This window comes from Eretmochelys imbricata, chromosome 10 (assembly GCF_965152235.1).
Source record: "Eretmochelys imbricata isolate rEreImb1 chromosome 10, rEreImb1.hap1, whole genome shotgun sequence".
Classification (NCBI taxonomy): Eukaryota; Metazoa; Chordata; order Testudines; family Cheloniidae; genus Eretmochelys; species Eretmochelys imbricata.
In genome coordinates this window covers 13,812,926-13,839,388 of record NC_135581.1, presented here as the reverse complement: position 1 = coordinate 13,839,388, position 26,463 = coordinate 13,812,926, and the positions used below count along the sequence as shown (strand labels likewise).

The window sequence follows — 26,463 nt, the reverse complement described above, 5'->3', positions numbered from 1 at the left end:
AAGGATATTTGCATGGATATCCTATGATTTGTTTACACACATCAGGTTTTTTTAAATGCTTTAAATTACGGGGGAGGTTGGGAGACATAAACCAAGAAACGTCTAGAAAATTATGCATAGGTATACCATTTTTATTTTAATATATCTCATTAGTTCGCATCCCACTAGGAGAAATACCATAATGTTTGTGTTCTGCTTACTGTTACACCAGTCTTCTATATGTGTTATTGATAAATGTAGTCCAAGAGATAATAAAAAGCTAGGCAAAGAGTAAAAAGAAAGCTTAATAATCACTTTATGGTGTAAAAAAAAATCCATTTAAGGCTCCCCAGAAGGTATTCTTTTTTTGTATAGACTTTAAAACACCACCGAGCAAGGATGTATTGTTTCTATAGTGTTTGCGTGGCATTTGATACATTCCTGCTTTTTTGTGCCTGACGTATATTTGTGTCCATCCATCTTCATCAAGAACACAGGCACATTTCTTGACATAAAGCACCGTTGACTGCTCTGACAGAAATCCACTATTCACTTAAGAGTTTTGTCTTTTTCTTCTTCTTCTTCTTCTATTTTTGTTTTGTACTTTTGGTATCCTCCATTCATTCAACTGTCTTTTTATTTTCTTTGTTTGTTTTGTTGTTTCATGGGTTTTTTGGACAGGGAAGCTTCCTATTGTTTCACAGAGTGCTACAATACTTGCTTTGATGTCACATTAAACAAATGTACATTGTCTCTTTGTTCTCATTAAGTGTTCTTTTCAGCCAGTTTTTTTCACATAGGAGAACAAATAAAGTATACAGTCAATAAAGCACCATACATAGTAGGTTCAGGAATGTAACAAACCATGTACATCCATGTCCCAGAGAGAAGTTCTTTTTTTTCTAGCTTATTTCACCTTACATCTGCAGGAGAGAAAAAAGATATAATAACTCCATGATTAGAATCACAGGGACCTTTCCTCTTAGATGTCTTTAAAAAAAACTATTCTGCATGAAATTCACTAACCTGGGACAAGAAGTTCTAAATGCTGTTTTGATTGAGTTTACATGCTGACTTTTAAAGTTGAATTTTACAAAATCTTTGCTTCTATCATACTACTCCCAATAAATACCTGTTAATCTGAAACAGGATATCAAGTTTAGCATTCTTTCAAAAAGATACAGCCATAGAAATGAAATCTGACATTGGGAGTTTATGTGCAAAAAAAAAAAAAAAGTGCTTGAATTATTAAATACCCCATCATTCAGCAATTAGATACATTTGCTACAAATTCAAATTAAATCCCACTCAGAACACTAGAATCATCTGCAACTGTTGCAGCTCATATTACTTCAGATATTTTAGAAATACAAAATCCATATTTAATTTGGAAATTTTACTGTCACATCAAACTTCACTAATATGCTGATCAAGCCACTCTTTTGTATTGAGGGGTTTCTTGTTTTGTTTTTTTTCCTACAATGCAAACCTTATAAATTTTGATGCCATCCTATTTTTGGATCCTATTCTTCCTCTGAAAGCCCCCAGACCAATGAAGGTTCTTAGATTTCTGATACAGGGCCTTGTTATAGAAGAACAGGTGTCCTCTTGTTTTGTAAATTATGCAGTGATTCCGATAATTTCAGATGCATATTTAATCAGTCCCCAGTTCAGGCCAAAGAATGTTTGATGGTCATGCATGTAATAAAATTTACCATACGTACTGAATGCTTTCACAGCCGACGGCTTGGAACATAAACCATTTGTAACCTAGCAATTCATTCATGCATTATCATGGGATGCTTAGACTTCAGAAATCAATAATAATGAAACAAAAAGCAGAGGAAATGGAACTTGAGATTTCTGAGAAGCTTAAATATTAGCACCCTCAATAAATAAATAAATAAAATGCAAAAGGAGGAAGTAGCTGAAGAATGTAAGATGCTTATGGTGATGTGTAGCTTAAAGGGAAAATACCAAGCAGGTAGAATTATCAAAGCCAATCACATCTAATCTCTTTGCAGCCTTGAGGTAGCAAGTGTCAAGATTTTGAACAGTGATTAAGCTGGAGTGATGATATTTGATTACGTTTTCCATTACTTGTGCCATTAGGGTGTTCAGCATATAGGTCCTACCTGATAAGCAAATAGTTCCAGTAGTTTTTATGTTGGTTTTAACCTTTTTCGTTTCCGTTTTTTACCTGTTTCCCTAGGCCTTCCTGTTAACATAAGGGCAGGCTGGTAAAAAGCCCTAAGATAATGCATTTTGTTGAAAATGAAGTAATAAATACTCAAGTTGTTATTGCTCACAGAATACTCATAATCTTTTGCATTACAGGTATTTCTTTATAACTTCTGATTTTGAAATTAATGTTTGCATAGGTAGAGTAATTATATAAAAGCAAAGCTCCAGTAACCCAAGATGATGTTGGTGGTGACAGATCTGCCTTGTAACTACTGTTAGCATATTGTATTCAATATTTGCCTTCCATCCCTGTAGTTTAGTTATTTTAAACTTGCCACCCGTAACATTTTCTCACCTATAACTATGGATGTGAATCATTGTCTTCTGCCATTGTGATCACTTCCTTCAGAAGCCTGATTCTGAACTGACATCCTATTTCTCTCACATACACACAAGCTTTTCATCTTGAAAATTCAACTGCTTAGTCGTTGTCCACAATAAACATTTTGGAAAGTTGAGGTTGATTAGATAAGATTTTGCATGTATGAAACACAGAACAATTTACAAAAATATGAAAAGCCACCAATTTTTCCTAAATGTTTTGGTCCAGTCTTAACGCAAACTAGCTTGGACTAAAATCATCCAGCTTGATTCACCTGTGGGTGCTTAATGACAGCCAGTGCATTTTTCAGCTCTCCATGTATATTATAACTTCCCCGAGAGGCCTATAGGAGGTTATATGTAAAGCAAAGCATGTCAAGAGAACCTGAAAGCTCTTGTAAGACAAACAGCTAGGTAAATTCTTCTGACATGAGCTTCTGAGTCCAATAAATATAAACCTGCAGCTCATGAGCCTTGCATTTGCTAAGTACCTGCACTAGTAAGAGGTCCTCTGAAGAGGTTAAAATTTACACCAGGTGTCTGCAGGACATGGTAACCTCCGGCAGGTTCTCTCACCCAAGTTACAATCTCAGCCAGGCATCTGACAGAAATTGTAACCTCTGCTGGAAAACTGAGGCAAATTAAAGCCAGCACCAAAAATATCCAGCCAGTTGCTTTCCATCTCAGTGACATCAGGCCAATGGGCTGCCCACTTCTACACTCCAGAATAAAAATATAAAGGGTAAATGGGAAGCCTGGACCTCCTAGGCAAAGGTGTGTCATCGGGGGAAGGAGATAGCAGCAAGAAACTTGCCTAAAACTCAGGCCTGGTCTGGGGAACCTTAGCAAGTTTCCTATTTGTCAGAAATCCCAAAGCATGCAAGTTTCACCCGTTCTACTTTCCTTATAAAAGTTTCAGACCCTTTGGGCCTGATTCTCCTGTTCCTAACACCAGTATAAATCAGCAGAAAATCTACTGAAGTCAGTGGGCCACATCCTCAGCTGGTGTAAACTGCCAGTTCCATTGATATCAGTGGAGTTGATCTGCACTAGCTGAGGATCTGGCACAATGGAGTTATATGGTGGAAGTGAGGGGAGAATCAGGCCTTTTGTAATCAATAGGAGTACAACCTCTGAAAAATCCCTCATGGCAGAGATACGCCCCCAGCACTGTCAGAGTCCCTGGGGCAGTTATAGTATCCATGGGCACACGCAGAGCTTATTGACCAAAATGTTCCACAGCAAGACGCCGCCAGGAGAAATTGAAATAAATAATAATAATAATAATAATAACAATAATGGAAAACCCCCAAACCCACACCAACGAAACTGTCAGACAAAAGACTTTCAGACAGAGAATTGTGACTGCAAATATATTTCATGGGAGGTGGGGCAGAGTTACAGTTAAAAAATAACAATAAAATGTTCAAGAGTAAGGAAATTACGGGTCCTGGATCAACCTTAGCTTTCACCCGTAATCCTGGCTATCTGCTAGCTGCTACCTAGAGACGACCCGTCCCTCTGTTTATTGTTGTCCAATCCCTTCCTAACATGGAGTCCAGAAATACACTCTCCCTGCCAAAACTCTACAGACAAATTTATAAACTAGCTAACCAGCTAAGGCCTGATCCCAAACCCACTGAAGTCAGTGGAAGTCTTTCCACTGATTTCAGTAGGCTTTGGATCAGGCCCCCTAATCCATATGGAATTAAGACTTGATCCCTCACCAGATCATCCTCCCATTTACAGCTAGAGATTATAACATCTTGTGTTCTGGTTGACTGCAATGGAGTTACACAGGCACCAAACTGGAATCACCTAATGGTTTATCAGACCAACTATTTTCTCAGCAACAGAAAACAGTACTTTATCTCCTGATATAGGCAAGACATCACACAATAACCCCATGAATGTTCCTACTACAGTCTGCAGGAAAAAAAACCCTGCCACAGATAGGCCAAAGATCTACCTGTAGCTGTCCTCCCTATACATGATCTACCATCGCCAGCTGCTACACTGCCTGCCTCATCCCTGGGGGCACCCGCACTCCACCAAATCTAAAACTGGTGTATGACCCTTTAGGGTGCCCAGTGATCTGGCATAATTTAAAGTAAACTGCTAGGCTGCTCTGACTTACACCAGGGTTGGGCTAAGGCCTGGGCAACTTGCTCCGTACCCAGCTTCCTGAATGCCTCCTAGCCCCTGAGATCAGTGGATCTGGGTACAGGAGAGAACCTGGGCTATCATAAATCCCCCTTTTTTCTGTAATTCATATTCTCAACAAGCCAGGCATAAGTTTAATGTGACAACTGGCAACAATCTCTGCAAAGATGGGTAGAGAAATGAAAACTGAATAAAGGCTGCAGTAGGAAACTTAATTCCAAAATTCCTTACTTTTGAACATTTAAATTCTTTTTAAATAACATGTTCTATTCGCTTCAAACCTGGTTTTCCCTTTAGTAAAGAGAATTGTCAGCCTTAACTCTATCTCAGAAGAGTCGTTACTTGATAGAATTTACCAGCAACATACAAATAGCATAACCTTTAAATCAGTTAGGCAAGATCTTTATGTTATGCAGTTTACGTTTAATTTAAAGGCTGCACTAAAGAAAACTGCTACAATTTCAACTTTGAATCCAAATTTTTATATACAACCCAAATCCTGTTCTAATTTCACACCTTCAAACCAGAGGGGTTCTTAGTGAGGTCAACGGGAGCAGGGTTGGGTCCATATTCTTTACTACAAATACAAGTTCCCATCTGATAAAAGTACATGTACAAAAATAAAAGGATGACATACCAGTCTCCTCTTCTCGATAATCTGAATTAGAATTTGATGGTGTGCAGGTGCATTCCATATGCTCTTCTAATCTCACCAGAACTTCTTTTAATTTTGGCTTTTTTCTAACATACTCCACTTTTGCCACCTAAAAAAAAAGAATGGTGTTTGTACTTAGACACACTAATGCATAACAGGGTTTAAGACAGGTGGTTACATATCTATATAAACCACCTCTATCCTGGTAGAGCATCACATACATCACACACTTATTTCATGACACATCCTTTATACAAATTCAGCAGTTCCAAACAGACCAGGTTTTTTTTCTCCAAGAGTTTGATTTCCCATTCATGGGGTTTGAGCAATTCTATATTTCAGGATTTTTCTAAGTCAAGGTAAAGTTTCATATTCAGTCTCAAATCTGCATTTGTCTGCTGAATTTACAGATTCGAATATATTTTTCTCTCTACAACATTTCAGCAGGGTTATGTTGAACTACCTGTTGTTTTTAAGACTAAGGCAAACAGCGAAGACATGGAAAGCACCAGTGCTGTTTTGAGAACCTAGCTCCAAATCTCACAAGGGACACCCCCTCTCTGTCCTGCAAGCTTCTTGCAACAACTCTGGGCAATCTCCAGGTAAATGAGAGCTCACTTACCTTTAAAGGAGAACTAGGAAGAAAATGAAAAGGAGATTAACAGCTTTTTTTTTTAAAGTCTTTGCTGAGACACATCCATCTTGCTTGATGTTCTCTCTCTACTATATGGAAATATTACCTCTTCAGATATACTGAGCACATATTTCACTAGTATTTAGGTTCCAGGTACATTCCAGGCCCAGTCTAGCCTTTACATAGCAAATATGCTTAAATACAGTACAAACAGGTTCTAACACAGTTTGGTGGGCTAGCATGGACCATATTCTAGCTCTGGAAGAAAGCGAAGATAGAACACAGATTTTAAACCTTGTTCTAACTTGCACTGGCCCCATTTACGCTGGCCAGCCTAACCTTCTTAGAGCCCTGTGCAACCACCACTGAGATTAAACCTGAGTGAAACCATTACAGACAGGGCCTTGTGCTGAGGAAAGAACCGCACACAAAGGGGAATCTTCTAGCTGCTTTGCAGTCCTGCTCGGCACCAGGGAGACATCCAAAATGTGCCTCCCATTTGACAGTAGGGGGCTGTAAAGATGGGCTGTCATGGACAGCAATGAAACCTAATAGTGCGGATACTGTATTATTTTATACAAATTAGAGACAGAGAGAAATCGAGAGACTGGGCCTCTGATCCCTTGCACACTGAGATGATTGACACACATGTGGTGCTCTGAGGACATAGCACCAGTCAATCGGTGTATCATTAAAATAGGCAGGGTTGTTAAAAAATGATCAGTGTCCACAATTTTTACTAGACCCTTTTGCTAACTGTGTATTGATTTGTTTGTTGGGGGTTTTAATGCTCCTTGATCTTAGCACTGAGAAAACATTGACCCTCTGTCCTTCCAAAAGCGGCAAATCCTTCTCATAACATGGGGAGGGCGGGGAAATTATACTTCCCAGCTGTCAGAAACCATCCTTTAGCTTTCTGGACACACATGACCAATGGACAACTGAATGAGAGTACCCAGAGCCTAGAGTGAAATACTGGGCCCCGTTAAAATCAGTGGGAGTTTTGCCACTGACTTCAACAGAGCCAAGATTTCAAACCTACATTTCAGTCACGGCGCCCTTTTGTCAACAAGATCTGGAGCCTATTTGCATTTGCCCAACAAACAATAGTTCTGCACGGACAGATGCAGTAGTTAAAATGTCCACATTAAAGACATTTTCTGAGGCTGTCAGATTTCCATACAAAAAGATTTAGAGCTGGTTCTAACATGTCAGAATGCTCTGCTGAAGGGTCAACAATGGGTCACAGCAATATGTTTCAGGCTCATCTATCAGAGTATAACTCTAGCAAGGCTTTGAATGCAAAGATTTGAAAGTGTATGGTACATTTGAGTCATCCGGCATCAAAGGATAACTATTCCTGAAAATTCACAGTAACAAACAGCAATTAAGACCTCCATAACCAGAGACCTAGAAAGAGACCCAGAAATTATGAAATGGCTTTGATATCTGCCATGCATATTCCAATTGTTGGAATTAACCAGCATCATCAAAAATTACTTGCAACTAAAACTGTAATCTAACTTTATTTTAGACCATCTCTATTTTTTTCCAAATTGAGATAACTACATATACACACCTTCCACTCCTTACTTTACACTACATGCACTGGAAGATGTAGGAGGAGATACTTGAGACTCTATGATGATAACCTACTTCACATTGAGCAATTAAAAGCTACGGTTTTTACTGAAGTGCATTGTAAATTAAAACAAACAAAAAAGCAGCCCCCAGGCTCCTCTTTCTCCTTCAGGCAACGAAAGTTAAGATTGAAGATTTATAAAGTGCTGTAAACATTCAATTTCTCAAGTTAAAGCAACATCAAATACAATTAAATTCATAAATCTGTGTTGTCTCATAACACCTGCTGCCACCAGGGGATCTATAATTAATGCTAAGCTAAAACATTAGGCTCTGGGCCAGATTCTCAGCTGATGTAAAACACCATGGCTATTTTGACATCACAGGATCCAACTCTAGGTTAGCATTCTTTTTGTCCCTATCTTGTTGCTTGCAAGAGAAGGATAACTACACACTATTGTGTACTACCCATTGCTTTGAAATGGTTAGTCTTCAGCAAGCCACTGATTTCAACATGGGCTTCCTTCATCTTTCTCTAATGCAACAAAACCAAAAACCTTCAACAACAACAAAATCCACCAAAAATATTACTTATAAAAACAATGGGGAGACAAGTTCCATTTGTGTTTCTTTTTAATTTCCTCCTAATATTACATTTAAATAATTGTACCATCATATAAAGGTTAGGGTCTATGTTTTGTACCTCTATGGTCTCTATTCCACATTCCTATGTGTATGAGGAAGGAGAGGGGAGGGAGTGAAGGGAAGAGGGGAAGGGAGCATAGGGGAAAGTTATGTTGCTCAGATAAAAATATCTGGTCTGGTGGGAACACTTGATGGTATCCTCAGCCCCAAGGGGAAGGCAATGTTTCAAATTGTTCAACAGTGATACATAAGGAATGGCAATGAGTTTTCCCAGGCAGGCTGCAATGCAGAGTCTCATGGAAATCAGAGACTCAAAGCAGAGGAAAAAGGCAGGACTCTGGGCATGGAAACCCTGAGAACTCCACCAGCATAATAACAAAATTAATTCTGTACAAGAACTTACAAGAAACCTCTCAGCATGGGAGATGACTTTTACTATAACACTCAACAACAACAAAACCCACTTGGATGGTCCCTGTTTAACATACCAGGCATGAAATAAAATCCTGCATTAGGATGCTTTTCAGAAATGAAATGACTAACAAAGGCATCAGTTTGCTCTAGCTCAGAAGTGGATTAGCAATGGTATGATGGAATGAAGCTCTATGAACCTGGGCAATTCTAAAAATTGCAACTGAGGTGTCAAGTTAAAGAACGAAGACAGAGGTCTGTTGCGTTTTAACTAGACACAAAGAAGTCAGCTGGAGTCAAACCACAGCTGAGGCAAGGTGCATTTGCCTATAATAGGTCAAAAAGTCATTGCACAATTGTGTTTTATGGAACAAGAACTATTATAACACTACCTGTTATGGGGTTTGCAATTGCTCTTAAAGGGAAGTTAAAGATCAAGTATTGCCTGGTCCCATTTCAGCACAAAACAAGAGAATACTGAAAGATGTAGTCCCCAGAGGGACACTGGAAACTGTACGATGCAGCAAGACATGATGGGAAGAAGCAACAGGGAATTTAAGGAGCAGCTTTCCCTCAGAAGAGGAGAAACTGGGGAGAGATCAGACTCGATGTGTGGCTCTTCACCAAGAGAGCAGAGGAAACAGCCTGGAAGAGGCTGTGGCTAGGACCTAGGAGGAGGCCTAGTGAAAGAAACCCAGGGTAGTGACAAAGCACATGAAGGACAAAGTATAAGGCAAAACAGTATTGGTGAGGGATTGAGGCTTGATTTTGGCTACAAAATTAGGGGCTCAGACTGGTGCTTCCAGAAAGAGTAGGAGGAAGTCCCTTTTTCACTCCCCTACATGAATGGGAAGAGAGCTGTGGACCAAGGAAGGAGCCATTTAGCTCTGAGTCACAGGAAAAGAGTATACATGCAGTGAGGACAGAGAATCTGATTAGCTTTGCCTCAGGAATGAGGATTGTTGAACCTGGGGAGGACCAGAGGACCATTTTGTATCATTTTGCTTTGGATTCATGTGGTTGCCCTGGAAGGGGAGGACTTTTGTTTTGACTGAAAGCACTAAACCTACCTCAGAGGGAAACTACGGCCTGGCCCTGGACACTGGCAGGGACACTGAAGAGATAAGAATCCACCACAGTCCTCAAGAAATGCTTTGTTACAGATAGATTCTTGCTACCTAGATGTCCATGGCCCCTAAACCATACATGTGTGACCTCATGGACCACCTACCAGGATACGCATAATTAGTCCAGAAGGCCTTGCTGGTAGAGGAACCACTACAGTTCCATTTTACAGTGTAGAGGAGGCCAGATAAGAGAGCCATGAGGGTTCTTTGGGTGTAGGGTTGCTGGATTTACTGCTGCAGGGACTCACCAGCCACTGACCCTTGCATGTGATGGGGGATACAAAGACTGTAGAGGCTATTGTCACAGTTACAGGGCTATCTGCACCTCTGTTTCCTTTCTGGTCTCACTGAATGCATCTGCTCTCTACTCTACTCTACTCGTTCTTATACTGCACTCATCACCATATTATCTGAACACTTCCAGTAGTGCACCAAGCAACACATATCTGTCATGTCTCCCAGTCTGCAGACCTTAACCCATGGCGGAGTGGAATTCTGCAGTTCTCCCTCTCTTACACCAGGCTCTGGGCTACAGCACTCTGTGGATCAACCATCCTTACTCAGCAGGTCTAACTGAACTTGGATACCCGCGGTTCTTTCCTTCAGGAGTCTAGTGATATCCAGGGATCAGACAGTCTTCTTAAAACCAAAGTATTGTTTCTTTTAACAGAAAGAACAAGACATTTCAAGAAAAAGAATTTTATAACAAGAAACACTCTATCTGCTTGTTTGTCTTACCGAAAGGCTTATCATCCCTTGACGGTCACCAAGGAAGATACCCCCATCAGGTCCATGCATCTCAGTCTGGTTCTCCTGAACAACCACCTCTTTCTCTTGAGGAAGTGTTCCTTTTTAAACGAGCGAGAGTTCTTTTGATCTCTTGCATATCTGCCCTTTCCTGCCCTGGCACTGTCTCTGAATGACTCTCAAGTGTTTGTCTGCTGAGAAGTGGCTTATCTTGGGCTACTCTTTCCCTTCCTGCTTGTCTTTCCCAACAGCCCCCTATTGAATTACACCAGCACCTCCATACAGTAAACATCCCATTAACCAGGTCAATGTGCAACATTCATAAATTAATGCAGAGCAGCTCCAAATCCATCAGAGCTATTACACCTGAGGTAGCGGATAAGGAGAGTGGATGGAGCCCTTCTGCTATTGCTCCACAGATTGGAAAGGAAGATTGCTCCCTGCTGTTCCTGCAGAGATCCCTAGCACCCAGCTCAGCTACTCGGGATTGGCATTGGGAACAGGATTTGCTCCATAATGTTCACATCGGCTGTCTTGGCTAGGAACAAACCAGCAGATCTGTTGAATGGAAAGATGTGGGTTTTTTCATGACTGCTATTGGGCTGACCCAGTTAAGTAAACTTCAGGAAATGCCAAACAAAGGGATATTTCAGGTCCTTGGGTTGGTTAAAACTTCATCTACCTGACATATTTCTGGAACAAATATAAAACCAATGAAACCTCTAAGCATTATGAACTGAGTTTTGTTGCAGCAACAGGCACAGTTAAAGAAAATGCTTCCACAAGTGACATTAAAAAAAAAATCACACTCCACCAGCTGGCACTAGGGAGCGACTGGATTCCTTGCCATGTGCTAATCACAGAGGAATTCCCAAAGTCAAAATTCTGCAGGACCAAGCAATTTGCTTTTGCACCGTGGTTCAGACTTTTCAGTACCCGGGTCAGAAAAGATATTCAGAGGTTCAATAAAAGAAACGGCAAACACTTCAAGTCTGGTCCAATTACTGAATCCTCGAGTATGTTAGCATAAAAATACAAGCAACAGAACTTGTGCTTATATGCACCTGAGGGTCAACAAGAGAGAGTGACTTTAAAACAGGCATTTCATTTCAATCAAACAGGCGTTCTTTCATGCTATTTATGAATAGACTGTTTAAAACATATTCCCGTGGGGAAAGGGAGATACATCGGACATAGGTGCTCTCTGTGCTGCCATGCAGCAGTTCCACTTCTCAGACACTGCTTTTTGTTGATTGCTCAGCGAGGAAAGAGATTCCATAGTATCAGATGGCTTGTTTTCAAGCTAAGAATAAAGGATCACGCTGTGACTATTAAAACTATTGGCTGCATTTGGAGGTAGGGAGATTTCAGAGGGGCCTGAAGGCAGAGGGAGCCCCAAAAGGAGCATATCCTGGACTGTGAGCTCCATCACCCTCTGAAAGGATGCAGCCTGTGCCCGGCTGTATTAATGCCAGCCAAGTCCACTGGCTCATGCGGAAGTGGAGAAAGGTCAAAGCACCTCTGTCCCCGTGCCCCTTTGTGGGAGGCCAGCACTGCTGGCCCAGAGCACTGCTTGACTCCCCAGCAGCAGCCCCCTGCCTGGTGTACACGGGGTCTAATCCAAAGCTCACTGAAGTCTATGGGAGTCTTTCCATTGAGCTCAGTGGCCTTAGGCTCAAGTCCTAGGAGAGGAATGCCCCTAATGCCTGCACCCACCTTCAATGCACCTGCATTAAGCCCTCGCATTCCAGCCCTAACACACTGACTAATTGATAAATGATAACTTTGTCCACAAGAGCATAAAGAAACCTCCTTTGCTTTGGCCTGTGAGATAATACGTCTGCAAACCCACTCACTGACCTTTCTGGGTGGACATTTTTGCAGTGTGACTAGGCATGCTATGATCTCACCACCTTGTCAATGAAAGGGGAAGGAGGAAAGCCCTTTCAGTCCTAATCAAAAGAGTGCTTTTATCCAGCCTGACATCATGGAAAAAACAAGAGAGCTCTCAACTGCATTCCAGGAATAACCCAGACAAGCCCCCCCAAAACAACTCCTACCTTTCCTGGGACCCTCATGCAGGGCTTTGCTAGATAATGGCATGCACACCGAGCTCTAAATACAGGATTTCCAAAAGGCTCACCAAACAATTAATTATATCAAAGCCTACGAGAGAAGCCAACTCTGGAGGATACAAATACAGATTCTGTTCAGAGATTTCTGATGAGACTGTGGGGTCAGTGGGCAACCTCGACAATGAGCATCCTGTTTCTATTTGACCTCTTGTCCTTCTTGCTTCTTAATTACTGTTTGGAGCAGGGGACTTGCCTTGGAATTTTCTGAAGAACTGGCTGATGTGTATTCGATATCATTGGTGTCACCTTATTAATGCTGCCATAAAATCATCTTGCCTGATAGGGTAACTTTTAATAAAATTAATGTAATCCTGAAGGGGACCAATGTGCATCACTGAACCGTGTGAGACAGTGAGACAGATTCCTTGGCGCAGTAATGGTGGGGAGATGACAGGCCCAGCACTGGCATAACTTAAAGCTGCTGCCTAAGTTTTAAACTCTATCACTGGCTTACGTTCCTTAATACATCCTACGCCAGTGGGGGATTGCTGTGGCTTGCTCACTCCCTGCCCCCTACAGTTCAGTGGGAGATGGAGGGGTGGAGACTGGGTTGTGGTACAGATGCACCAGCAGAAATTCTCATCAGCCAGGGAAATTCTCTGCTCGGCATTTGCAGCTTGATTTTCACCTCTTTGCACCATGTTTGCATATTAACCATAGAATCTGGCCCAGAGAACTCAATGGGAGCAGGACTGGGCCCAAAGGTGCTAGCACTACATTCACCAGTGACATGATGGTTACAGGTAGGGAGGCACTTTCATTCTAGGTCTCTATTTTAAGTGGCTTTCACTTTGGGGCTTAGACTTCTCCACTTTGTTCTCAGCCCAGCAGTTAATCGAGTTGTCCCTGACTTATTTATTTTTTATTTTTTTAATTATATTTGCAAAGTGTATCAAGATCCACAAAGGAATGATGGCATGTAAGTGAAAAGTATAACTATTTTTGGAAAGACTGAAAAAATCTGTTCAGATGTTTTCCAGCTTATCAGAGTGTGAAAATTTTCCTCGCCCATTAAAAAACTCAGACACTTTTTCGGGGGTTCAGATAATTCATCATTGGTTGGGATGTCGCGCTTTGTACTTGGAATACGCAATGACCAAATAAATGTGTTAGAAGCACCTCTTATAATTACTCAGTAAACCACAGTGGCTGCTGCACTCCTTAAATCCTATCAGGCAAATGGATATTTGAGTTTTTAAAAAATTGAATTTTGACCTTCGAATTTTCAGTCACGCATGGGGCCCAGAGGTTAATGAAATGTGATTCTGAAATGTGATTCTCACTCATGCTGGTGCAACTCCGTTGACTTCAGCAGAGTAACTGCTGAATTGCACTGATCTAAATGAGAGCAAAATACAAGAAATACCATCCACTTCATGTAATATTTACCAGAAGCCTGTGGCAGGGAGAAATGGATTTTGCTTAATGAATAAATATAGCATGAAGCCTTGAGTCTCTTAACCCCAGGGATACAATAACTTGGAAGACATTTTTTCAGATCAAAAGTGTTATATTGTCACATATAAAAGCCCAATTTAGGCTGCACAATATTTAATTAAAGAAATATAATTCTGTGCAGTGGATTTTGCAGTCCAACGCCCCTCGAGTCATTCTATCTTTTAAATTCAAGATCTGTTCTGGGAGAGATCGTGGGAAAGACACAATCAAAACTATTTTTTTTTTTTAGATATAAAGGAAAATGAAAGGAATCCATGAAAATCAAATCCAAAAATAACATTTTCCACTAATCATATTTTATGAAAGGCATCTGCTCACTTACAAGGGAGCAAGATATCTAACTGACTTTGCTAGGGTGAGGGTGGTAAAGGTAGATGCTAAACAGGATGCACACAAGAATGTCTGAAGCTCCCAAACTCTTACAGTAATATCCCTACAACCAGAATTTGCTCACCTTGACACTTCTGTGATGTATCCGTGATGGCTGGCATTTCATGCTGCTGGTATTGCAACAGCCAGTACAACGTTTCACCTCCACACACGGTGGCCATATCAGGAAATTAGCAGACGTGGGATCGATCTGACTCCGAGGTATCTCGTATATAACAGTTCTTGTTTTGCAGACGGCAGGAATGGCTTCCTCTGCAAACAGAAGAACCCAGACTTCCAGGTGAACAGCTGTTCTCGCTTTAGAGCACACATGCTTACACCACTACGTGCTTAAGAGAGTGATTCCCACCCAGGCTTTTGCGACAGGTGTTCTATGCTCCTATTGCTGACATTAACGAAAAGCCTTTGTGCTGGGCTTGGATAAGCTGCTACTGCTTGCCTCCCGTTCAATTGTGCATGCTACCCCAGAGTGAAGACTGAGTTGCTCCAAACACCCAGCTCACGAGACGACGGCTTTCCACCGCCCAAGTCACAGTGCAGCTCAGAGCGCGCACAAATAAATGGGAGGCACAGACTGTCTGAAAGGTGACAGCAGGCAAGGACACCATCTGAAACTCTCACTGTTGTACTAGTTCCTGGTCAGATAGCTGGATAGGGACTGGTCCTGAACCATAGAAGTCAGTGGAAGCTTTGCTGTTTTCCAGGATAAGGGCCATAATGTGCATCTATGTATATTTCACACATACAAAGCACATTTAATAAACTGCACACAATCTGCTTCTGTAATTGCTACACCATGCACCATCCCTTAGTTTATGACACAACCTTCTCCAACTTTCAGTTCTGCAGTGGTCTTAACACCAAGCGGTCATAAAAATGGCAGCAGTCCTTATTTCTGAATGAAGCTGGGAAAATGATGCATGGCTTGATATTTTTAACAAGGCGAAACCATGACCAAAAGTGTCTCTAAGGTGCCACAAGTCCTCCTTTTCTTTTTGCGAATACAGACTAACACGGCTGCTACTCTGAAACCTATAATACTATGTTCAGCTGTGCAAATTATTTTACCAGGTCTCAATCTACAGCAACTTTCTGCTGCTGAAAGACCAGTTTACAAACAAAAGTTTCAGGCATTTGAGGGTTAGCTGTATAATGTTTGCTGTGCAATAAAGCAATGTTGTGAGATATTGCTCGGTGACAGCTTAGTCACAGTGCATTTAGCTGACATATGAACAATCCAAGATCCACAAACCTGAGATCTCTTGCAGCCTGGGATGATAAGAACTAGGACTACTGAAGAAGTGACATTCTTGACTCCAGGACCAGATGGGCTGGCAAAGAATGCTTTATCTCTGTTATGGCAGCCCCAACGGGGAAATTTGAATGGTGAGAATTTATTTGAAGGCAGCTTGTTTTTTGCTGTCCAGTTAAAGAGGCTAAGCTGCTGGGGTATGATGAAGTTGGGATGCTCTTCAATATCCTCAATAGAAGTATAAAGAGAAGAAAATGTGATCTGGTTTGAACCTGTAACTTGAAAGCCTAGGATCACATTTGCTTTGATTTGGTTTGGGAAGAGGATCGTTTCGATGGGCAAGCCCCCAGAGGAAACTTAAAAACAACTCTATAGGGTGGGTAAATATCACAGCAGAGGAAGGATGCTTCTCACTCCCTACAATGCTGTTAACTAGGCCAATTAAGGGCCTGATAGTGCAAGACACCGGGCAGCTCCTACAAAATGCTAAGACCGCCATTCCCATGACTTTAAATGGGACGCATTCAGCACCTTACAGAATAAGGTGCCACGTGTAGCAGGTGGTTTTAGAAGCATTGTTCTCCAGAGGCGTTCAGTGTGAGGAGTCTGCAGTTGCCAATTCACGGTGCAAATCCATGCTAACAGTGTGCTCTGCTGTATGTTTCATGAGATCTTAGTCTAAAGTTAAAATATACTGATTAGGAATTGCCCACAGCATATCAGAATATGCATGTTTTCCAAAGATATATTAAATGGTAAATCAGTAAGACCTAATCATTTGTAACAAGTGTTGCATAAAAATGCCATTTTGAAGTCAAGTAACATCTATTTCATTTTATATCCAGGCTTTTGTTTGAAACCATCATTAATACTTATTAGAAAAATGCCTTGTAAACATGCCTGGTCCCTTGTATAATGATGGGAATTAATGTCATAGCACTTCAGTCTTGCTCTCAATTTTTGGATAAACTGGTTTTGAATTAAAGAGTCAAGCTGTTTCCTTTTCTAGAGCTTCTGTCCTGAAAACTCTACCAACTGTTGATGTTTTTTTAAAAAAAGGAAATTGCAGTAGTTGTTCCCCACACTACGAATTATACATTGAATATCACCACATTTTCCAACTAAGGTTTCCCTTTTAACGTGCTGCAACACGACAGTGAATGTAAAGAATTTATTCATGCTTGTCTCTTGTGGATAGATTACCCAGCAGAAGGTGACTGATGCAACAACTGACTTTGGAAAAGTGACATACTCAAAGGAAAAGACCATTTTACTTTCTACTTTTTATTTTGCACAATGAAGTGTCTTGCATGACTAATCAAAGGAGCCCCCCACGATTTTGTTCTTTAAGCACAAACAGCTTGTTGTTTCTTACCAATGCTTCTTTTTCTGCGAATGGGTACAGGGTGATTCTCTTGAACATGTTTAGCAGAATGAATACTATGAGATCTCAAGTTTGTTTCTGAAACATCATCATATCCTAAAGTAGAAAACACAATATCAGACCTTAACTGTGTCATAAGCACGACAGTCACTTTAATTCTCCACCATTAATGTATAAGAATATGCGTCAGCCATACATATAGGATCAAATCCTGCCTTAATATACAATCCTGTGAGACTCCTGCCAATAAAACTGCAGGGGCATAAGGGCAGAACTTAATGCAGAATTTCTCCCATAAACATGTGCATTTTTAACTCTTTAATATTTGTTTTATGGAAAAATATAGAAACTCTCTGTGTTGTATGATACAGGGGCAATTCTGTTTTAATTCTGTTGCATTTTTCCTGTGAAAGGTATAATAAACTTTCTAACTGGATCTAGGTGTAGAAATTAGAATAACAATATTTCATGATGCTAATACACAGATTGAAGTTCTCTTATAAGACATTCCAGGAGTTCTGGTGGTGTGAGTCTACATAATACAAAATATGGTGTTGTAGTAAGAATGCTGTTACTATAAACTTCCTCTTGTCTGGCTAACTCAAGAACAAGCAATAACTAGTTTGGGTTTCCTTTTGGTCTCTCTGTTGCAGAACAAATCCCTTGTGAAGTATCCTAACCTTTGGAGGGGCATCTGAAGCTACTGCAGACTCTGGGACTGCATCCAGGCTTGTCTCGTTCCCTAAATAAGCCTACCACATGGGTTAAAGGGCCATGAGAAAAAGCAAAGATGGAAAACTTGGCATTTCATTTATCATATACAACAACAAAATGACAGCTCCGCTATTTGGTTTTGTGAAGTGAAGCCGTCCAGGTCGTGTCACATGCAGTGGGTTTCAGAAGGATATGAGACATACTGCATTGCTGGTGTAAACAAAATGCGGACTGAAATGTAAGTAAATTCCAGCACATCTCGTATGTGTGGTAATCTGCCTATTGGAATGCCCTCTGTGACATCATGGGCTGTTGTATCAGTTTCACCAATGCCTTCAAGGAGAACTGTAACACGCACACAAAATACAAGTGGGTGGCATACAAAAAATCAATTACACTCTCTGCTTGCTAACAGCATGTAATGGTCTCCTGTTTTCTATAGCTTTGTATGCCTTCTAAACACTGCAGTCCTTTCTGCTTCCAGTGCATTCATATGCATGTTTCATAATGTATCCAGGCTCTAGTGGAACCTGTTTTACACTCAGCTATGTTAACAGTATGGATCACACATGGCTGCTCTATAAATAAACTGACTCCTTCCCGCCCCACGCACACACACCCAAGGAATCACACCCAATAGAGCATGCGGCTGTGAAATAATTGCACGCCTCGGGTGCATAGTGAGACATAAAGACAGAGCCCAGGTGCCTTCAGCACCCTAGAAGGAACCACATGCCCTCAAGTGTGTAATTCCTCTTTTCTTATAAGTGGGAAAAAGCAAACTAAGTGGGCTATGCAATTGTAGCCTCCAGCAAACACTTCCACTCATCTGTTGGCAAATCCTGCCCATTTCCTAAAACAGTGGGAATGATCCTGTGGGGGTGGTGTAAATCAGCACAGTCCCGTTGAACCCAATCTGTCTAGGTATGTATGTGGCCTTCATCACAGGAGTGTCTGAACACCTCGCGATCACTACTGGCTTTTAGCCTCACAACACCCTTGAAGGGTAAGGAAATATTGCTCCCATTTTACAGAAAGGAAACTGGGGCACGGGGTGGATTAAGTGACATATCCAAGGTCACCTAGGATATGTCACTTAATCCACCCTGTACCTCAGTTTTGTATCGTTACAATAATAGGAAGTAGGTAGCTGAGCTGGAAACTGAACACAGGTCTCCCAAGTCCCACCCCAATGCCACTAGGCCATCCTTCCACTCTTAAGTGAGTGAAGCTATGCTGATTTACACTAGCTGAGCATCTGGCATGTTCTTTTTACTCAGTGGGGTCTGCGAGTACTCACCACCTCTCAGGACCAAACCCTTAATGATTTCCCATATGCTGGGAGATCATTAAGCACTGGCTACCTCTCTCTCTTTGATGCAAGAAACTATAGTGCAAAAGCAGGGCAACCATATGTCCCGTTTTGGCCAGGACAGTCCCTTTTTTAAGCCCTCTCCCAGCCATCCCGACTTTTTTTGGCAAAACTGTGCCTTTGCCCTGTTGGCTCTTACTGACTAAGCATCAGTGGGCAAGAACAAACTCGACAAACACACAGTTTTGTAAAAAAAAAAAAAAGTGGGTTGTGACCCTTAGCAGGGGTGTGGAAGTACATGCGGGGGCTGCGGGGGGGGGGAGTGGCAACACCAGTCCTGCGCTGGAGGGAGGGCTAAGGAGAGTGGCTTGGGGGGGGGACGGACTTGGGCCGGCCCTTGGGGGGAGGGGGACCTCAGGCCAGTCCCAGGTGGGCGGGAGGGGGCCTCAGATGGCCCCAGGGAGGGGAACCTCAGGCCGGCCCTGCGAGTGGTGTCTTTTTATGAACAGAATTGTGGAGCATGTGGTTACTGCAAGAGTCATTGTAACTGAAAGCAGTTAGCCTATATTGTATCCCTCTTGGCACCTGGGCCCACAAAGGTATTTAGGCTCCTAACTTCCATTGAAATCAATGAAAGAAGAGTAATTTTTACCATTTTAATGGTTAAAACAACGCTGTTTCAGCAATCCAGAACAGAACTCTCCTGTTGACTGTTGAAGCCTAGAAATAAACTCACGATTTGACTAAAGGGCTCCTGAACGAATGGTGTCAGAAATTATGTCAATTTTTCCTAAGATAGAAGTGATCAAGAGAATGAAGCTGCAGGGTACCAAGTGCCTCAGAAATGCAGAGTTTCCTGAACTCCCTATTAAGTCAGGAGGAGCTGTGGGTGCTAAGCACCTTGCAGGATTAGGTCCTAAGAGCAGAGAGTTGAGAAATGTGAATGTAAGAAAAAAAGTATGATTCCCAATTTATAAACGTTGAAAAGTACTGGTTGCTAAGTCAACTTTAAGGATGCTGTGCTGAGCAAGATGAATGCCACTCTCTTTTAAGATGGGGTAGTTCATTTAATAAAACAAATGTTTTCATGGCAGCTGATCAAATAATTTCTCTTTAATCTTTTATGCACTGATGCACTGACAACATTCTGATGATGGGTAGAAAAAAATTCTAGCCATTAGCTCTGGTCAGTCCCTTAATGTAGCTGAAATTGTTCTTTTTGTCAGAATTGGCATTTTTCCACTATGTCACGGAGTAGCTAATACATAAATCTCAGCATTCTTATAACACTGCCAATAATGTGATTACTGTACTCTCTAAATAAGCATGTGAAAAGTGCCCTAAAACTAAAGCAACTGTTACATACTTATATATCTGTATGGTATCCTTGTTTTCACATGTAATTTTTGTGCATACGGTACAGTCCCAAATGGTGCGCTTAGTTGTATTCTGCTAAACAAGTATCATCTTGATGTGTGTACAAGAAATGGAGGCCCAAGGTTCCTGGTATCATCATCAGCTTATGAAATTCTCATTGTTTCTCTTTCAGAATTCAATACAATGTACAATAACAAATACAGTCTCTCTTACAAATCAGTCCTACTCCCAAAAGCCCAAGGCAAAATCAGACAGTTTGATCATATTTCTATCCGGTCTAAAATATGCCCTTGTGATATCCAAACTCAGAGACTGTCTAAATTTTAAACTTTGATCTACTAAAAGAAATTAAAATAGTAACATGTAGGACGCATTTTTCTGTGGAGAGTTGTAATTTAGTAACTAAAAAGAATAACATTATAGTATTTAAGCTTTCCAGAGCCACATTCCCTACATCATGTCGCGGGAGGGGGAAGAAGAGAGCAAAATACAGACATATCTCAAAAGCTTGCCTCCTTCACTGTTTTCAGCTGGCCTAATAGAAGATAATATCTGCATCCTTGTCCATTTTTAAACTGGGGCTTGGTCCAAAGACTGCTAAAGTCAACAGGAGCTTTTAATGAATTAGACTCTTTGTGATTTAATGAACTAACATAACACCAATTTTTCCGTGTGTGTGTGCTATTTTATAATACACCATTAGAATTTAGCATTGTAGCAGCACCAGAATTTCCTGGTTGATGCTCCAACATCATCCACTAGTACAGGGAAACTATTGTTCCCTCTGTGGGAGATTCTCATCTCAGTCCAAGCAGTGATGAGGCAGGAGGCAAATCTACTAGATGATTAAATGAACTCTACCACCCATAGGACAGAAGGGAGAAGGTAGTGTGTGAATAGTAAGAACCACACTGCTAGCGAAAGAGATTTTGCAGGCAGAGTAGAGGAAATGCCTCTTTTTTGGTGATTTATTCTCTTAGCTATTAGTAGTAAAGTTGTGGACCTTGAATGCTAGAGATATTTACTAGCTGGGATCATGCATGCTTTATATTTTAAGTAGCCAGGGTTTGATTCTGCTCTCAGTGGAACTCAATGGATTTACATCAGTGTAACTTTCACAGGGACCTGTTTCTGGGATCCTTACTGAGACAAAACTCCTATTGCCTTCCGTGGTAGTTTTCTCTGACTAGGGAGTGCAGGATCAGGCCATAAGAGCATAAAAACATAAGAACGGCCATACTGCGTCAGACCAAGGTCCATCTAGCCCAGTATCCTGTCTTCTGACAGTGGCCAATGCCAGGTGTTTCAGAGGGAATGAACAGAACTGGTGATCATCAAGTGATCAATCCCATCACCCATTCCCAGCTTCTGGCAAACAAGGAAGAATTTGGCCCAGATTTTCTTTATTGAAAACATTGATAAGCACCGTGTTGGATAATGTTTTGCTTTAAGTAATATGCCAGATGGTGTGGGGGTGTGGTTTCTAATTTTATGAAGGGGTTATCAGTCATCCTTGCAGTACAAGATCGAGTCAAAATCTGTCAGAATGCAAGGAAGAGCTGCCCACTCTGACTTAAAAGACTTACTTGTGAAAAACATATACTGTGTTTGTTTTACAGTGTGAGAGAGAAAGTGACCTCTCTCTCTCCAATTTCCACTGACTCTGCCCCTTACTGAGCTATACATTTCTTAGGAAAGTCAGACATTTACTACATGAAAGCCTAATTCTGCAAACCCTTGCCCAAAAGAGCAATTCTCACTGATTTGAGAAGATCTATTGAGTTTAATAGAGCTAGTCACTTGAGGAAGGATGTGCAAGGTTACGCACTAAAATGGGGGAGAAAGTGATAATTGGATGGGTTGCGTGGAGTTTTGAGTTTTTTGGGTTTGGGAGTTTTTTGTGCAATCCATAATTTATCAGAGTAAATGCTGCAAAATCACCAACATAACTGCTGCATAGATCTTAATTGAACCAACCCTTTTAAAATGTAGTTATTATTCTAAGTAACAAATATATTAAACCAAAAGAAAGAGTATTGCGTGAAATGTTATCTTAGCAGTGCTAACCATCAGACATCTAACTTTCCAGCCCATGCTAACCTCACATACAATAAACACGCCCAATCCTGCAATCCTTTATCTCCAGAGTATACCCACTGAATTCAATTTTAATTGATTTTGTATAGCTATCATAATACTTGGGGTCTAAGGATTACTCATGAAAGTAAAGACTGCAGGATTGGGTCCAGTGATGTGTTTAAGCATAAACTAAGATTGTAAATGCCTACCTACCTCCATCAGGGCCCAGTCCTGAAACCATTAGTCAGAATAGAGTAATAGAGTTTAATGCTTGGATAAGGACTACTCACATAAGTAAAAATAAAGGTGCAGGACTGGATCCTTGGAATTTTTATAAGTTCATGCCCTAAAATATTAATGTTTCATGTTCAAATATTAAAATATTTATATTTCCTGTTTTTTCTGGTGCTTTCTGACTGATGCTTTGCAGTAAAACAGCAAAATGAAATAACACATTTATGGTTAACTTCTTAATTTTTCAGTACTGTTTCTGCTTGATATTTGCAATTAGGTAAGTAATTATAGCCTGGAATAAGTTCCTCTGCTCTGCTCCATTCACTGCCATATTTTAAAATAATATAGTCTTGTATCTACCAGTTATTGACTCAAAGGCACAGGAAATAAAAAATCTGTTCAAATTCCAAAGTGCTCAGGCATCTCCCTCGGGAGCTAAAATATTCACTAACTCCAATGGAATCAGCATCAGGTCCTTATTCACTTGAACGGTATAAAGCACAATTTTAGGTGGGGACATATGGATTCCTTATTTTGTCCCTATTGTGAAAGCTTATTTAATCCCAATGACAATCAGAGCAGAACTTCTCTCTAAAAATTTCAGATCAACCCAAAATCAAGATGGATAAGAGGGTTTTTGAAGAAAGAATGTGTTTAACAGTATTAGTAATCAGCCATTATGGCAAAGCAATGTGAAAGGAGATGAGTATTTGAAACTTCAGTTTAATGGGACACCAGTTACTGCTCAGCATCACGAAAAAGGAAAGCCATGTCTGTAAACTATGTTTCTGGTACATTTCTGTTCACTATTACTTCACTTTTTAAAAAAAAATAAGACAATTAAGTTAACATTTAAAAAGATGTTGCAACATTGAATGAAGGGGATTCAGCCTAGTCTATATTTTACCAAAATGCATACCATACGGTTTCAATGGAGCTCTCCCAATACCAATGCAAGCAACAACTCATTGACTTTTTGTTTGTGCTTTTAGAAAGGTAGAGGTTTACCCTGGGTTCATGGAGGATGCATCTGTTTGTTTTATTCTTTCACAAACTAACGGAAGAAACCACCAACAGCTAAGTGCATCAACTGCAATGTAATGATTCTGACTCAATAATGCAATGATTCTGAGATCTGATTCCAAACTGCAATCATTTGTTCCAGTGTAGAACATTAGTGAAGTGTACAGTCTCACAAGCCTAATGGTGCAGAAAATAACCTCCTGCTATTCTCTTCTGAATGACTGTCTGTAAGCTCCATAGGAAGGTTCCTGTTTAAAATCAGTATGGACAGTTTATTTTCCTTTCAATAAGCCCCAGATTTTGGAGAGACATTACTTCATTCATAAATATTGTTGCAAATATTTTAAATGACTCTCACACGGTAGTTTAAAGATAACGGTGCAGTGGAATAACAACAATAAATATTATGGAAATTCTTTTTTTTTTTTTTTTGCTGATAAAGAGGTCTCACAGTACAAAGGTCACTAACATTAATATTACACAGAGAAAAAAGTGCACCAAGTTTATTTGGTGTCTGCTCACTTTTCGATGGTTTCATTTTTAAATGCAAAATAAGCCTGGTTTGGAAATGGATCCTTGTCTGGGGTAACTGTTCTTGGACTTTCCTAAGAACCCTGCTGGGATTGGGGAGAAACGCCTGACTCATCATCTTCCTCCTCTGGTTTCCCTGCTTTGGATTCTGATCTTTGGGCTAGGTCTGTCGGCCCACCCAGCGCTAGAAAGGAGGGAATGGAATATTCAGAAACCGTCTCTTTAAAGCCATCCTCACAAACAGACACGTGCTGATCTGTGGGCCCAGGTGCCATCCCTCTGAACAGTGGAATAAAAAGGGAAGGAAGGAAAGAGACTAATTTACCTACGGAATCAATCTCCAGGAGGCGCTGCAAATCGCGGATGCTGTGGATTTCGCTGTGAGCCAGCCTCTCGATTAGCTCCTGAGGGATTTCAGCTTCCTTCAAACAGACAAAACACCAAATCATTGCTTCCCCCTCCTGCTCCAGGATCACCTCTGAGTACATGAGCACTGCAGGCTGAGCGTGCCTATGGACGCCCCTGAAAGCTCTGAGCTGATTCTACCCTGCACCCCACTACGCAAGTGGAATGGGGCTTTTCGCATGAAATTCTATTCAACAGGCTCCTTGCTTAACATTTCCAAGTAACTCATTTTAGGCATCGCCTTGCGTCGGAGGACGTGTTTCGATGAGACATTTAAAATCTCCCCTCCACAGGGTTTGGAGTCGTCCTGCGTTCGCCACCGCTTGATAGCCCCGCTGTTGTGCACAGGCAGGGGGAGAGAGAGGGTGCCTAGGTGTTTATGATTTCATAGAGCCATCACCACCAGCAGAAGAGATCAAGTTGAAATGCGCCACGACTCTGAAACCCAAACCCCTGAGCAATTGTTTAACACTTTCATCTTTGAGCTGGTTTAAAGTTTCTGCCAGGTGGAGAGATCCTTAAACCTCCCAGAAACTCACAGGAAGGGGATAAAACAAAGTTTTCAAGCTGGTTATAAGCTCACACCAACCCAGGGCGTCAGCAGCTTCCCCCAACGTCTGTCGGGAGGCAGAGAGAAATCACGTCTCCTAGAACAAGTACCCACGCTGTACGTATAAACGAAAATGAAACTTACAAAAATAATAATTAATTATAACAACCCCCCAGGTATGATGCTTTGGGGTGGGCATGTGCCTTGTGCCGCTAGCGAGAGGCAAAGTGGGGTTTCAATTGTCTTACAAATTCCCTCAAATTTCCCCCTACAAATGGCCACCTGTAATGATCCCCAGAGAGACAGAAAATCATGTTTCTCTTAGATCTCTCTCCATAGGAATCTACTGCCCACACATACGAATGGGTTTAGCTCAGACTACACCCCACTGCTCCCTGATTGGGCTCCAAATAAATAGGTGCAAAGGGATATTTATTTTTACATTTTTGGCCGCACAAGAACAACTTCAGCTCTGAAGAGGGGAGAGGAGGTTTTAATGATTTCGGTTTTAAACCCAGATCGTGTGTGTATATGAACCCAGTAGAGTAACTGCTCCTCGGTCATTTTATTAGCGGTTTCATTCTAGTTTCTTGTTAGCAGGAAACCGCGCTATAATTCCTGCTCCTTGCCATGCAACAACAGGTCCGAGCACGGATTTCTTTGCAAATAATCCCAAGGCCGTTTGCGTTCCGATGGGTGTCGCAAACTGGAACGGGGTGGGTATGCAATTTTTTTTCCAAAAAGCATGCAGCCAGCAAACAGCCCTGGAGCAAAATGCACGGTCATTCCGTTCACCCATTTGCACCCTACATGGCAACTTGGTTTTTGCCTTTGCAAAATTCTAGCAACCGCGGTGAATCGCTTCCCCCGGCAGCAATACTGAGAGATGCCCTGGAGGGAACTAACAAACGATCTCCCCCGGCCCGGGTTAAAACTAGGAGCTTTCCCCCTCCCAAACGACCTTCTAAACACTCTTTCCAACCCCCCCCCACCCCCCCACCGCTGCTGAGCCCTAGGAATTAACAATGCAAGAAGCCAGTCTCACCTACCTCAGGAAACGCAAAGGGAAGGTAGCAAAACCCTATCAGCAAAATGCAAGCCCAGGTCCTCAT

The 26,463-nt window shown here is 41.3% G+C and overlaps 1 protein-coding gene across 1 annotated transcript; it reads right to left on the bottom strand.

The window, feature by feature from the left end:
- Nucleotides 1-2,141: 2,141 nt before the first annotated feature.
- On the bottom strand, nucleotides 2,142-26,463 carry PDGFA (platelet derived growth factor subunit A). Its single transcript, XM_077828845.1, has 6 exons — nucleotides 26,401-26,463; nucleotides 24,722-24,818; nucleotides 17,118-17,222; nucleotides 14,555-14,742; nucleotides 5,345-5,471; nucleotides 2,142-2,197 (listed from the first exon to the last, which is right to left on the bottom strand). Exons 1-6 carry the CDS (start codon nucleotides 26,461-26,463, stop codon nucleotides 2,142-2,144), a joined length of 636 nt encoding a protein of 211 aa, XP_077684971.1.